Source organism: Staurois parvus, unplaced genomic scaffold (genome assembly GCF_062004578.1).
Source record: "Staurois parvus isolate SC_StPar_1 unplaced genomic scaffold, SC_StPar_1.0 ptg000425l, whole genome shotgun sequence".
NCBI classification, from domain to species: Eukaryota; Metazoa; Chordata; class Amphibia; order Anura; family Ranidae; genus Staurois; species Staurois parvus.
Window position 1 is genome coordinate 978,475 of NW_028318221.1, and position 13,520 is coordinate 991,994.

Sequence of the window (13,520 nt, forward strand, 5' to 3'; positions counted from 1 at the left end):
TAGAAACACAGTCACCCCAGCCCTCTTCAGTGAGATCAGGTAAATCGGCTTGCCATTTCTGGAAAGAGCATTATAAACTAGGGGTATGAACAAGTCAAAGTCTTAAATAGAGTGAGGAGTGTAGCGTTCTCATTACACTGGCGGTGAGTAGATGTTCTATAGCAGGAGTGGCAAACTGCCGGCTCTCCATCTGTTGCGAAACTACAAGTCCCATCATGTCTCTGGCTTTGGGAATCATGCTTGTAACTGTCAGCCTTGCAATGCCTCATGGGACTTGTAGTTTGGCAACAGCTGGAGGGCTGCCAGTTTGGATTTGAGGTCTTGAAATCTCATAATGGCCACCGTTGCTATCACATGTTTTAGGGCCAGTTCACACTACATGCATTTCAGTGTGCTTTTTTTCTGCATCCAAAACGCACAGATAGTAGGTTATATGTTTGTAAATGTCATAGTTCACACCAGTGTTTGCAGTTCCAGTGCGTTCCAGATGCAGAAAAAAAAGTAGAATAGGCTGTATTTTTCCTGCACAGAACTGTACTGGAACACGGTAAAACACATAAAAAACGCACTGGAATGCACCAAAAATGCACTAGAACACACATGTCCCTATTTAAATTGAAGAAAAAGGGAGGAGAAAATATTAACTGGAACGCATCAAAAATGCACCGGAACGCATAAACACATAAAAAATGCACTAGAATGCGACAAAAATGCATCAAAAAAGCACATGCAGAAATGCATCCGGAACGCATCTGGACTGCGTTTCTATAGTGTGAACTGACCCTCAAAGTCCTCAGTGCCCTAGTAGCTCAGAGTTGTGGGTCAGGCACCTAGTATAAATGAGGAAGGGAGGGATTATCCCACAGTGGAATATGCGGGGAAAAGTTACACTCGGTTCGATTGATCATCCGGGCCTGGCTCCAGACTCTGATGGTAGTACGCATAAGACTTGTAATAGAGGGGTGGTCCCATGGTCCCATAAACACTAGGTTAGTAAGAGCTGCATAGGAACCCATTAGAGCAGCTTCAGTCCACCGCTGGGTTATGACTGTGCTGAGAGAACCACCACCTTTAGCTACCAACACTGCCACCCAATAATAAAGCTGAAAATTGGGTAATGTAAACCCACCACTAGAGAGGGGCAGCTGCAGGGTAGTTTTGACTAAGGAGGGTACTCTACTAGCCCATACAAAAAAAAGTTTAATAAAAAATGATTTAGGGGTAGGTACTGGAGTGTTCCTAAAAAAAATTAAAGGAATTTTGGCAAAAAAAATAATTTTAATGAGATTTTTCCCACTGGGGACATCCATGAGACACATCCAGAAAGTATTCACGGCGCTTAACTTTTGCCACATTTTGTTAAGTTACAGCCTTATTCCAAAATGGATTAAATTCATTTTTTTCCTCAACATTCTATAAACAATACCCCATAATGACAACATGAAAGAAGTTTGTTTTGAAATCATTGCAATTTATTAAAAATAAAAAATGAAAAAAAAAAAACACATGTACAGAAGTATTCACAGCCTTTGAAATGACACTCAAAATTGAGCTCTGGTGCATCCTGTTCCCACTGATCATCCTTGAGATGTTTCCACAACTTGATTGGAGTCCACCTGTGGGCAATTCAGTTGATTGGACATGATTAGGAAAGGCATAAACCTGTCTATATAAGGTCCCACAGTTTACAGTGCCCAAACCAAGCCATGAAGTCCAAGGAATTGTCCGTAGACCTCCGAGACAGGATTGTATCAAGGCACAGATCTGGGGAAGGGTACAGAAAAATTTCTGAAGCATTGAAGGTCCCAATGAGCAAAGTGGCCTCTATCATCCGTAAATGGAAGAAGTTTGGAACCACCAGGAATCTTCCTAGAGCGTGCCGCCCGGCCAAAATGAGCGATCGAGGGAGAAGGGCCTTAGCCAGGGAGGTAACCAAGCACCCAATGGTCACTCTGAAGGAGTTCCAGAGGTTCTCTGTGGAGAGAGGAGAACCTTCCAGAAGAACAACCATCTCTGCAGCACTCCAACAATCAGGCCTGTATGGTAGAGTGGCCAGACGGAAGCCATTCCTCAGTAAAAGGCAAATGGCAGCCCGCCTGGAGTTTGCCAAAAGGCACCTGAGGGACTCTCAGACAATGAGAAACAAAACTCTCTGGTTTGATGAAACAAAGATTGAACTCTTTGGCCTGAATGCCAATCATCATGTCTGGAGGAAACCAGGCACCGCTCAGCACCTGGCTACTACCATCCCTACAGTGAAGCATAGTGGTGGCAGCAACATGCTGTGGGGATGTTTTTCAGTGGCAGGAACTGGGAGACTAGTCAGGGTCTAAGGAAAGATGAATGCACCAAAGTACAGAGCCATCCTTGATGAAAACCTGTTGCAGAGTGCTCTGGACCTTAGACCGGCAATGGTTCATCTTTCAACAGGACAACAACCCTAAGCACACAGCCCACATAACAAAGGAGTGGCTACGGGCCAACTCTGTGAATGTCCTGGAGTGGCCCAGCCAGAACCCAGACTTGAACCTGATTGAACATCTCTGGAGAGATCTGAAATGGCTGTGCACCGATGCTCCCCATCCAACCTGATGGAGCTTGAGAGGTACTGCAAAAAAGAATGGGAGAAATTGCCCAAGAATAGGTGTGCAAAGCATCATACTCAAAACGACTTGAGGCTGTAATTGGTGCTAAAGGTGCTTCCACAAAGTATTGAGCAAAGGCTGTGAATACTTATGTACATGTGGTTTTTTTTGTTTTTTATTTTTAATAAATTGCAAAAATTTCAAAACGAACTTCTTTCACGTTGTCATTATAGGGTATTGTTTGTAAAATGTTGAGGAAACAAATGAATTTAATCCATTTTGGAATAAGGCTGTAACATAAAATGTAGCAAAAGTTAAGTGCTGTGAATTCTTTCTGGATGTACTGTATGTGTGAGCTGGGTAAGTGGAGGCTGTAAAATTTGCACAAAGTAGGTATCAAGGCCACTCCCAATCCTTACTCCCAAATAAGTGAGGTCGTCAACCCACTGAAGTTATGTAATATCATGGGCCATGAGATATGGAGGGGAAAAATGGAGGATTTATTCCAACTGATCTTAATACCAGAAAAGGATCCAAATCTGTAATTGATACATAAGGCTAATTATAACATGGCAGACATGTCTTAAAGATAAAGAAGGGTATTTTCGGTGTATAGGCAGCGCTAACTTTCACTGTGGGATTTTCCATAATAAGGATTTCTAAGGGTTCCATGCAAATAAACCTGCGGAGAGGGGACAACCCTGTCCTGTTTCCCTGTGTAGAGAGAATAGTCAGGCAGTTTGCCATTGGTGCGTATGCAATCCATAGGGTTAAAATACAACATCTGCAACCAGAGGATAAATTTAGGACCCAGTCTGAACTTACCAAGGATTGCCCAGAGGTAACCCCACTCAACTGAATCTAAAGCTTTTTCAGCATCTACAGAAAGCAAAACTTCGGGACAGTTAGTTTTTTATCGACTTTGAAAAGGCCTTTGATAGTGTTCACTGAGATTCACTGTGGGGAATAGTGAGATCATACAGCATTCTCCAATGAAACGCCCGTCTCTTATAAAACCTGTACTTCAACTCCAGTTGCTGCAATAACAATGACAACGGTTTTACAAACGTCTGTGCTATTGAAATTGGCTGCAACAGGGCTGCATCCTTTCAAAGTTCCTCTTTCTGCACAGTATAGATCTTGTAACGAGGAGAATGCCCTGTCTGTGTACCAGGTTCTCTTGGCCAGTTAGGTGCAATTAGGACCACTGTTCTCCTTGCTTGCTTTATTTTCTTTAGCAGACAAGCCATAATTCATGCCGGAGTGAAGGCATAAAATTAGCCCAAACTAAGAACAGGGGATCATCAAGGCATCTGAGGCTAGAACAAGAAGATCCCTGGTTCTGGCAACGAACATATTTAATGTGTTGTTAAATCTAGCCTAGGATGTCTACATCCAGGATCCCCCTCTTCTGGCATATCAGATTGAAGACATCTAGATGAAGGGCCCATCTCACTTGATCCAAGCGATGGCAGTTGAGGTAATCTGCTTTCTAGTTATCCACTCCAGGGATGTGGACCACAGAGATTGGTGGATAGTGAGTTTCTGTCCATGAATTTATCTAGTTTGCCTCCTTCAAGACAGCCAGATTGCTTGTGCTGCCTTGATGGTTGATGTAGGCCACAGCTTTGTCTTTGTCTGAATGCACCCTGACTGGGTGTTCCTTCAGAAAAGGGGTCCAGTGTTGCAGGGTCAGCCAGACTGCTCTGAGCTTCAAGATGTTGATGGGGAGCTTGGTTTCCCCCAGCGACCATGTTTCTTGGACTCTTATGGATTGGAGCATGCCTCCCCAGCTGACAGACCTGAATCTGTAGTGATAACGTTCCACTGATTGGGAAAGAAGGACTTCCCCACTATTAGGGCTAGCGTAGTGATCTGCCAAGATAGGGAATCCCTTGCTTAGCTGGACAGGTGCTAAGACCTTTGTGAATACTCTGGAAGTGGGGGAGAGGCTGAAGGCAAACTGAATGATTAGAGCCATTCTGGAGATTTGGCCCATGACATATCATAGGGCATTCACACAAAAATGCAGAACAGAAGGCAGTTACTGTAATTGCTTTGTAACAGCACAATCCTGAAATACAGAGTCACAGTGGTTGTTCATTGTCCTTGTCCAGTTATCTGCAGTTTGACATACTGAAATGGCAGCAAGGACAGATTGCAGGGCTGGGCCTGCAAGAGAAAAGTCAGTCTTTAGGAGTATCTCAAATGTTTTGACTGCAGAATCTTTGAAAGAAGAAACATCTTCAAAAGGTTCAGTGAGATGTTTGTTCAGGGCAGAGATGGCAGGATCAACCACAGGAAAATCCCACTTCTTTGCAAACGGATTTACCGCTAGATAGAGTACAGCAAAGATTTTGGGAGGAGTGAAAATCCTTTCAGGATTGACCCAATCGTCATAGACTGTACATTCTATCTGTTCATGAACAGGGAATGTTTTGAAGGAGTTTGCAGGTCTCTTTGTACCCTATGGGCATGGTGAAACAGGGGAGAGTCAGGCTGCACAATGCAAAGGTTTTTGTGGACTGAGGCAATAAGCATTACAGTGTTAGCTTCTGTTTACTTCTGTGTGCCCACATATGCCTATACATGTTTCAATAAATAAACAGTGACACGCAGTACCTTCTAAAGCGATCAATTATGTTGTGCCATGAATCATTCTCAAACAATCATATACACTTAAAAAATATATACAATATCTTTTTTCAGGATTTGAAGCTCCCAGGACTATCTGAAGCAGTGCAAGTAGCCCTTAATGCGGGTTTAACTGAAATGGAAATGCTTCAAGTCATTAAAACTGCATTTCGCCACAGCCCCGGGTCCTGGTGGCTTTTCAGGTCTGTACTATAAGAAATTTGCAACCTTACTGGTGCCTTTCCTTGCTGGCTACTTCAATGAACTATGACAGGGCTATCTGCGCTCACCTAATGCACTCAGGGCTCATGTCTCGATAATTCCTAAGACAGCGGAAGCCATGCAGGAACCGCAGGCTTTCTGGCCTATTTCTCTTCTTAATGAGGATCTGAAAATACTGGGCAAGATTCTCAGTCTTCGTATCAATAAATACTTGCGTAGTCTGGTCCACAGAGACCAGGTAGGATTTGTCCCTGGGAGGCAGGCGGGCGATAATGTTTGTAAAGTGATCCATCTTATATATCTCCTGCAACAGTGGAAAATTCCAGGATTCTTGTTGTCTCTTGATGTCTACAAGGCCTTTCTTTACCTGTCCCAGGAATACCTACAGTTTGTGCTGTCCGGTTGGGACTTTGGGGATTCTATCCTTTCCTGGATTCAAGCTTTATACTCTTCCCTTTTGGCTTCAGTCAAAAATGCAGGGTACTTCTCAGATCTCTTTCCTATTTGGAGGGGGACGAGACAGGGACTCTTTTCCTAGCGCTTGAGCCGCTGGCCATGGTGCTCCGGGCAGATTGTAATATATCAGGTGTCTCTTACGCGGGACATGAATTTAAGCTTAAGCTTTTTGTGGACGATGCCTTACTGACCCTTACCAATCCATTTAAAATGCTCCCAAATCTGGAACGGGTCCTTGCTCGCTTCTCTTTGATATCTGGTCTCCGCATTATTCTGGATAAGACTGTTGCTCTCAACATCACTTTGGCTTCGTACCTGGTCACTCGCCACAGTCTCACTTCCCCTATAAATGGGCCTCCTCTTCACTTGAGTATTTGGGCATTCACTTGACCCCTTCTTATGCCTCTCTATTCACTGCGAACTACTATCCCTTGCTTCGTTCTTCGTCCTCTTTCATGCACTCTTGGTAATTTCCACACCTGTCATGGATAGAGTGCATCAATTCTGTGAAAATGACCATTTTGCCTAAATTATTATATTATTTTCGCACCCTCCCAGTGCGGATTCCTCCTCATTTTCTCCGGTTGCTTCAGGCTAGGATGCTGTGATTTATTTGGGCTGCCAGGGTCTCCACAACCACTTTCTTTGTCCAGAGGCTGCAGGGAGGTCTTGGGGTGCCCAATGTAACTAAGTATTATCAGGCGAGCCAGACTGCCCCACTGTCCATGCTGCATGCGTCCTCTGACGTTCCTCTCTGGTATTTTTTTGTAACTACCAAATTGTGCCCCCATTGCAACATTGACGCTTTTATGGTTTCCCTCGTCTCTGCGCCCGACAGCGTTGAGTCCGATTATGCTTCATAGCTTACAAATGTGGAATTCGGTACATTACTCTGGCGGACTGATGTCACCCTTTTTGCCTCTGTTCCGGATTATTCATAACCCTCTTTTTCCACCGGGTCTTAATCAACCACGGGCGTTCTCTTGGTGGGTGGCCAATGTTTTTTTGCAGGTACGACATTTTTTGAATTCTAGGTCCTTCCCCACCTGGAACTCCCATCGGAAATCTCAAGATGTCCCTCAGATGGAATTTTTCTGTTATCTCCATTTGCAGCATTGGCTAACCTCTCTATGCGGTACTTCCGCCTTTCCATTTCATAAGTGCGCCTTTGAGCAGATTTATCAACAGCGCACCGGGTCTATGGGTCTTATCTCCATCCTTTATGCATCCCTGAATAGGCGTCCGGCGCATACTTCACTATACATGTAGAATGATAGAAAAATGCAACAAGTATTGCTAGGCATATATCATGATATATAAATACTTCAGATGCATGGGAACATCAAAAATAGGATGCAGGTAGAGAAAATAGCCGATTATTGAATGCAAATGAATTAACTCATGGAATTATACAGTGTTGAATGATTCATACTGTCCCATGTTCCGTGATATCAACCACGTGGGACGTTGCTTCCGGATGTGATGACGTCAGTACGTTACATTGACGCGTTTCGTCCGCCAATCAGTGCAGATTTCTTCAGAATTTAAATCACGGACTGGTGAGAGCAGTCTGCGCCACTTGACATGCCTTCTGATCCGGCGGGAACACTACACGCTATGCAATCTACAATATGAGGTCTGACGGGGACTGTGTTGGATATTCGTCATCTATCTACTATATGACAGCAAAGTTACAGCGTATTGAGAGTTCAACTACCTGAAATTACTACCTGGAATCTGCCTGGCTTTTGACCAATATGACGGTGGTGAGTGTGGTGTACTACAAATCATCATCATATGCTATTCCACGCCTCACCTGAAGTCTTTCAACTATCTCTCAGCTGTACTTTACATTCACTACTATGCCTAACTGGAGGAATACCCTTACAGGACAATATACATATTTCCACGATACTTCATGATTTATACCACACAGTATTCAAGCTCTGAAAGAACATGGGACAGTATGAATCATTCAACACTGTATAATTCCATCAGTTCATTCATTTGCATCCAATAATCGGCTATTTTCTCTACCTTCATCCTATTTTTGATGTTCCCACGCATCTGAAGTATTTATATATCATGATATATGCCTAGCAATACTTGTTGCGTTTTTCTATCATTCTACATGTATAGTGATTATGCTAATTATACAGGGCTATGGTTTACATGGTCAAATACAGTTTCATATGAAACATTCCAGTGCTGCTTATAATCACTAACCAGTATTAAGTGATTACCAATGAAATATATTAATGTTGCGATCTGGATTGCTTATCTTTTCATTGTTTTTAATATGTGTTCAGTGACTGTATGAGGTTTATTTACTAAAGCTGGAGAGTCCAAAATCAGACTCCCTTCTGCATAGAAACCAATCAGCTTCTAACCTCAGCTTGTTCAATGAAGCTTTGTCAATGAAACCTGGAAGCTGATTGGTTTCTATGCAGAAGGGAGTCTGATTTTGGACTCTCCAGCTTTAGTAAATAAACCCCTATGTGTCACCATCCACAGATATTACTCTTTTTTCCCAATATGGGATTAAGAAAATATGCGATTTTACATATGAGCTACATTGCTTGGGTGTTTATTACCTACTTTGGTAGTTGGCATTGTGTAGCCACTACTCTTTTTGCTATTTAAAATTGTTTGGTTTACACCCACACCATTATACGGTGTGTTCTTTGAGCTCACTATTAGGTTACCCAGCCTTTATATTTTGTGGTAAATTTATATTTTTGATTGTCAGTATAGCCACGACTGGTTCCTCTCTTTGTAGCATCCAGGGTTCTCAATCCATATCCATCTTTGTCACTCCATAGATAATATGTCACCCAAGGTTCAAAAAGAATGAACAATAAATTGTATGAATGTGCACTTTAATTATCCAATCATGTGAAAAGCAAATTCTTTGAATCCTTTGAATACCCAAACATGTGCAGATGAAAAAAGTAAACTGGAATTTGCTCTTCACATGAATGAATAACTAAAGTGTCTAGCCACACAACTTACTGAGTGAAGATATCAGGGATATTAAATAGTAAATCAGCCCAAATATTTTGCTTGGTAACTTGCATTTACCACTGTCTCCTAATTGCAGAAATGCTCAAATTGTAAGAGAAATATGGTCCTTGGTAACTAGACATTAGAGGAAATGATATAAAAGTAGTCTGCACTCCCAACGTACAATCTAAATAGAAAAAAAAAAAAATCCTAATAAGATGCTCATCAATATCAGAAAGGAGGTACAGTATATACGTAAACTGAATAAATGTATAAATACGGGGCAAACAAACAAAATCTGGAATTGGTGTATTTTAGAAAGGTAAGCAAAAAAATTATAAATAACAAAATAGCATTTATTTTTTCACCATACCACTCTCCCAGTAGAGACAAAGTCACAGATTTTCTTTGATCACTTCAATATAATAGTATAATATAAAGCACTGATATATTGTATAGCAATTATGTCTTTCCTCCCTTGGCTACTCAAACGTCATAAGGTATATGAAGAAGAAAAAAAGAGATTCTATTGTGCAAGTCATCTAGGTAAAAAATCCAATAAACTCTTACAAAAACAGTGTTTGCCCAGCACTAGTACATTGCTTTAGGAGCAACACACCACCAGCTTCCATGTGTGCATCCTTTGTGTGTGCACCATATATATCAATACACCTAATATATATACAGGTGCATCTCAATAAATTAGAATATCATCAAAAAGGTAGTTTATGTCAGTAATTGAATTCAAAAAGTGAAACTCGTATATTATATAGATTCTTTACACACAGAGTGATATATTTCAAGCATTTCTTTCTTTTAATTTTGATGATTATGGCTTAAAGTTAATGAAAACCGAAAATTCAGTAACTCAGAAAATTTGAATATTACATAAACCCAATAAAAAAAAAGGATTATTAATAGAGAAATGTGTTGGCTTACTGAAAAGTATGTCCATGTACAGTACAGTATGCACTCAGTACTTGGTCAGGGCTCCTTTTTCATGAACTACTATACCAATGCGGAGTGGCATATAGGCGATCAGCCTGTGGCATTGCTGAGGTGTTATGAAAGCCCAGGTTGCTTTGATAGCAGCCTTTAGCTCGTCTGCATTGCTGGGTCTGGTGTCTCTCATCTTCCTCTTGATAATACCCCACAGATATGATAATCCCCATATGGGATTTAGGTCAGGCTATTTGCTGGCCAATCAAGCACAGTGATACCATGATCATTAAATTAGGTATTGGTACTTTTGGCAGTGTGGGCAGGTGCCAAGTCCTGGTGGAAAATGAAATCAGCATCTCCATAAAGCTGGTCAGCAGAGGGAAGCATGACGTGCTCTAGATTTTCCTGATAGAGGGCTGCACTGCCTTTGGACTTGATGAAACAATAGAAAAGATGTCATACTGTATAGTACCTTTAATCAATTTTGTATCACACTCACCGCCTTCCATGTCCTCAGTCCAGTTTCGGCTGCTCCCGGTTGGAGAAGATGGAGATGTGTAGAACTCTCCCCCAGGACTTGTGTCTACATCATCTTCCAGGGAGCCAGACTTGTGTCTTTTACTCCTGTGCAGAGAAGAATTAATAAAGGCTAAAGTAATTGGTAAGCTGGATGTCTTGCAATAGAGTGGAAGGAATCACTGTGCAACAAAATATAGAGACTATGTTATTAAACCTGGTATTTATTTTGCATACATTTACACATATAGCACTGACAGAATTGTGACAGTTTGTGAGCCTTTAGGAATTTTCTGTATGAATGGCTCACTTGCCATCCTGAGGATTTACCCCCCTTAACCATTTGCTGCCCGCCCTATGGCCGAATGGCGACCGGCAAATGTCATCAGCGTTCCGGGTGGACGCCATATGGCATCCTCCCGCACATGCGCAGATCGCGCTCCTGCAGAGCTGCGCAGCGGCGCAATCTGTCACCGGCCGTGTACCTCGGACACGGCCGATGACAGATCTGAGTATCGGCCCCGTTGCCGGTATCATGTGACCTGCTGTGACCAATCACAGCAGGTCACATGGCAGTTGTATACAATGGATGGCTTCATTCATGCCATCCATTGTATACTAGTGTCTAGCTGTGAATGGTCACAGCTAATCACATGCACATGTCATGTGATTAGCTGTGGCCAAATCACAGCTAAGCACAAAAAAAAAAAAAAAAAAAGCCCTGAATGAATCTATGTCATTCAGGTAAATGCTTGCTTATAGCAAAGTAATTCTTTGCTATAAGCAAATTGTGTAAAAAAAAAAAAAAATACTGATCACTTCCCCAAAGTAGTACAATGTTACTATGGTAACATTGTAATACTTTGGTCATAGTGAAATATGAAAAAAAAAATCTTAAAAAAAAGAAAAAAAAATTAATAAAAAATAATAAAAAAAATATATTTTTTTTTTCATACTGTCACCAGTCAGTGTCCCTGATCACCGCCATGCCAGTTATATGATGACGCTGTACTGCACTGGTGACAATATGTAAAAAAAAAATTACTAATTTTTTTATTTTTTCATTTTTCGAAAAATTATGACAAAAAATATACAGCTTCAAAAAACTCGCCATGCCTCTTATGAAGTACGTCGGACTGTCTACTTTGCAAAAAAGGGTCATTTGGGGGATATCTGTACTGTTCTGACATTCTTGGACCTCAAGAAATTAGATTGGCTGTCAGTACTTCAGGATTGATCAATATTCAGATCTATACCATAGTTTGTGAACTCTATAACTTTCCTACAAACTAAAAAATACATCCTAATATGGGTTATTTTCACCAAAGACATGTAGCAGAATACATCTTGGCCGAAATTTATGAAGAACAATTATTTATTTGCAAACTTTTATAACAGAAACAAAAAAAAACGTGTGTTTTTTTCAACATTTTTGGGATTTGTTTGTTAATTTAGCAAAAAATAAAAACCCCAGCGGTGATTAAATACCACCAAAAGAAAGCTCTAGTTGTGTGAAGAAAATGATAACATTTTAGTTTGGGTACAATGTTGTATGACCACGCAACTGTCATTCAAAGTGTGAGAGCGCTGAAACCTGAAAACTGGCCTGGGCAGGAAGGTGTAAAATTGCCCGGTATTGAATTGGTTAATGACCAGGCATCTTTTTGCTATTCGGCGCTGCACTATTTCATCTGATAAGTGGTCATGCAATGCTTTACCCAAACAAAATTTACATCCTTTCGGTGGTATTTGATCACCTGTGCGCTTTTTATTTTCGCACTGTATATAGTAAACTCAAAGTTAGTCAAAAATGTATTTTTTGTGTTTTTGATTTAAAAAATCCCAATAAGTGTATATTGATTGCTTTGAGTGAAAGTTATAGCGTCTACAAACTATGGTATAGATATTGCAATTTACACCATTTTTTTGCTATACATTGCTGCACTAGTTTAACTGAGAACTGCGTGGTCATGCAATATGGTACATAAATGAAATGTACGTCCTTTTTTTCACACAAATAGAGCTTTCTTTCGGTGGTATTTGATCACCTGTGCGCTTTTTATTTTTGGCGCTATAAACAAAAAGTTTTGAATAAAAAACTTTTTTTGTCATAAAAAATATCCAAAAAACTCAAATTTCGACATAAATTTAGACCAAAATGTATTCTGTTACATGTTTTTGGTTAAAAATCCCAATAAGTGTATATTGATTGCTTTGTGAAAGTTATAGCCTCTGCAAACTATGGTATAGATAATGGAATTAACACAACTTTTAGTTTCTGACTGCCCATCACATTTCAAGAGGTGCTAAAATACCAGGACAGTACAAACAACCCCAAATTACCTCTTTTCGGAAAGTAGACACCCTAAGCTATCTGCTTAGAGGCATATTGAGTCCATGGAAGATTTATTTTTTCCACAAGTTTTTGGAATATGACAAACACATTTTTTTTTTTACACAAAGTTGTCATTTAAATTGAATATTTCTCACACAAGCCATGGGTATATGTGGAATTACACCCCAAAATACATTCTGCTACTTATACCAAGTATGGGGATACCACATGTGAGACTTTTTGGGAGCCTAGCTACATACAGGAGCCTGAAATCCAATGACCACTTTTAAAGCCTGAAGGTGCGTAACTTCCTCATTTCACTTCCTCACTACCCATCACAATTTCAGAGGTCCTAAAATGCCAGGATAGCACCACCCCCCCCCCCCCCAAATTACCCCTTTTTGGAAAGTAGACACCCCAAGGAATTTAGAGGTATGGTGAGTATTTTGCAGATCTCATTTTTTTCACGAGGTTTTGAAATAAAACAAAAAGAAAAGAAAAATATGTTGTTGTTTTCTTTCTTCATTTTCCAAAAACTTGTGGCAACAAACGAGATCTGAAAAATACTCACAATGCTTCTTATCAAATTCCTTGGGGTGTCTACTTTCCAAAAAGGGGTCATTTGGGGGGGTTTGGTGCTATCCTGGCATTTCAGGGCCTCCGAAACTATGATAGGTAGTCAGGAAGTGTAATGAGGAAATAAAGCCCTTTAAAGGCCTGAAGGTGCTTATTGGATTTTGGGGTCCTGTACTTGGCTAGACTGCCAAAACGTCTCTCACATGTGGTACCCCCATACGCAGGAGAAGTAGCAGAATGTATTTTGGGGA

At 40.8% G+C, this 13,520-nt stretch overlaps 1 protein-coding gene across 4 annotated transcripts in view; it reads right to left on the minus strand.

Moving 5' to 3' along the window:
- Positions 1-13,520, minus strand: part of NFIC (nuclear factor I C) — a 160,506-nt gene that overhangs the window by 34,205 nt on the left and 112,781 nt on the right. For all 4 annotated transcript variants that reach the window (XM_089687412.1, XM_089687411.1, XM_089687409.1 and 1 more), the window contains exon 6: positions 10,342-10,466. In XM_089687412.1, coding sequence (XP_089543538.1) covers positions 10,342-10,466 — 125 coding nt within the window. The remainder of the gene's footprint in view (positions 1-10,341; positions 10,467-13,520) is intronic.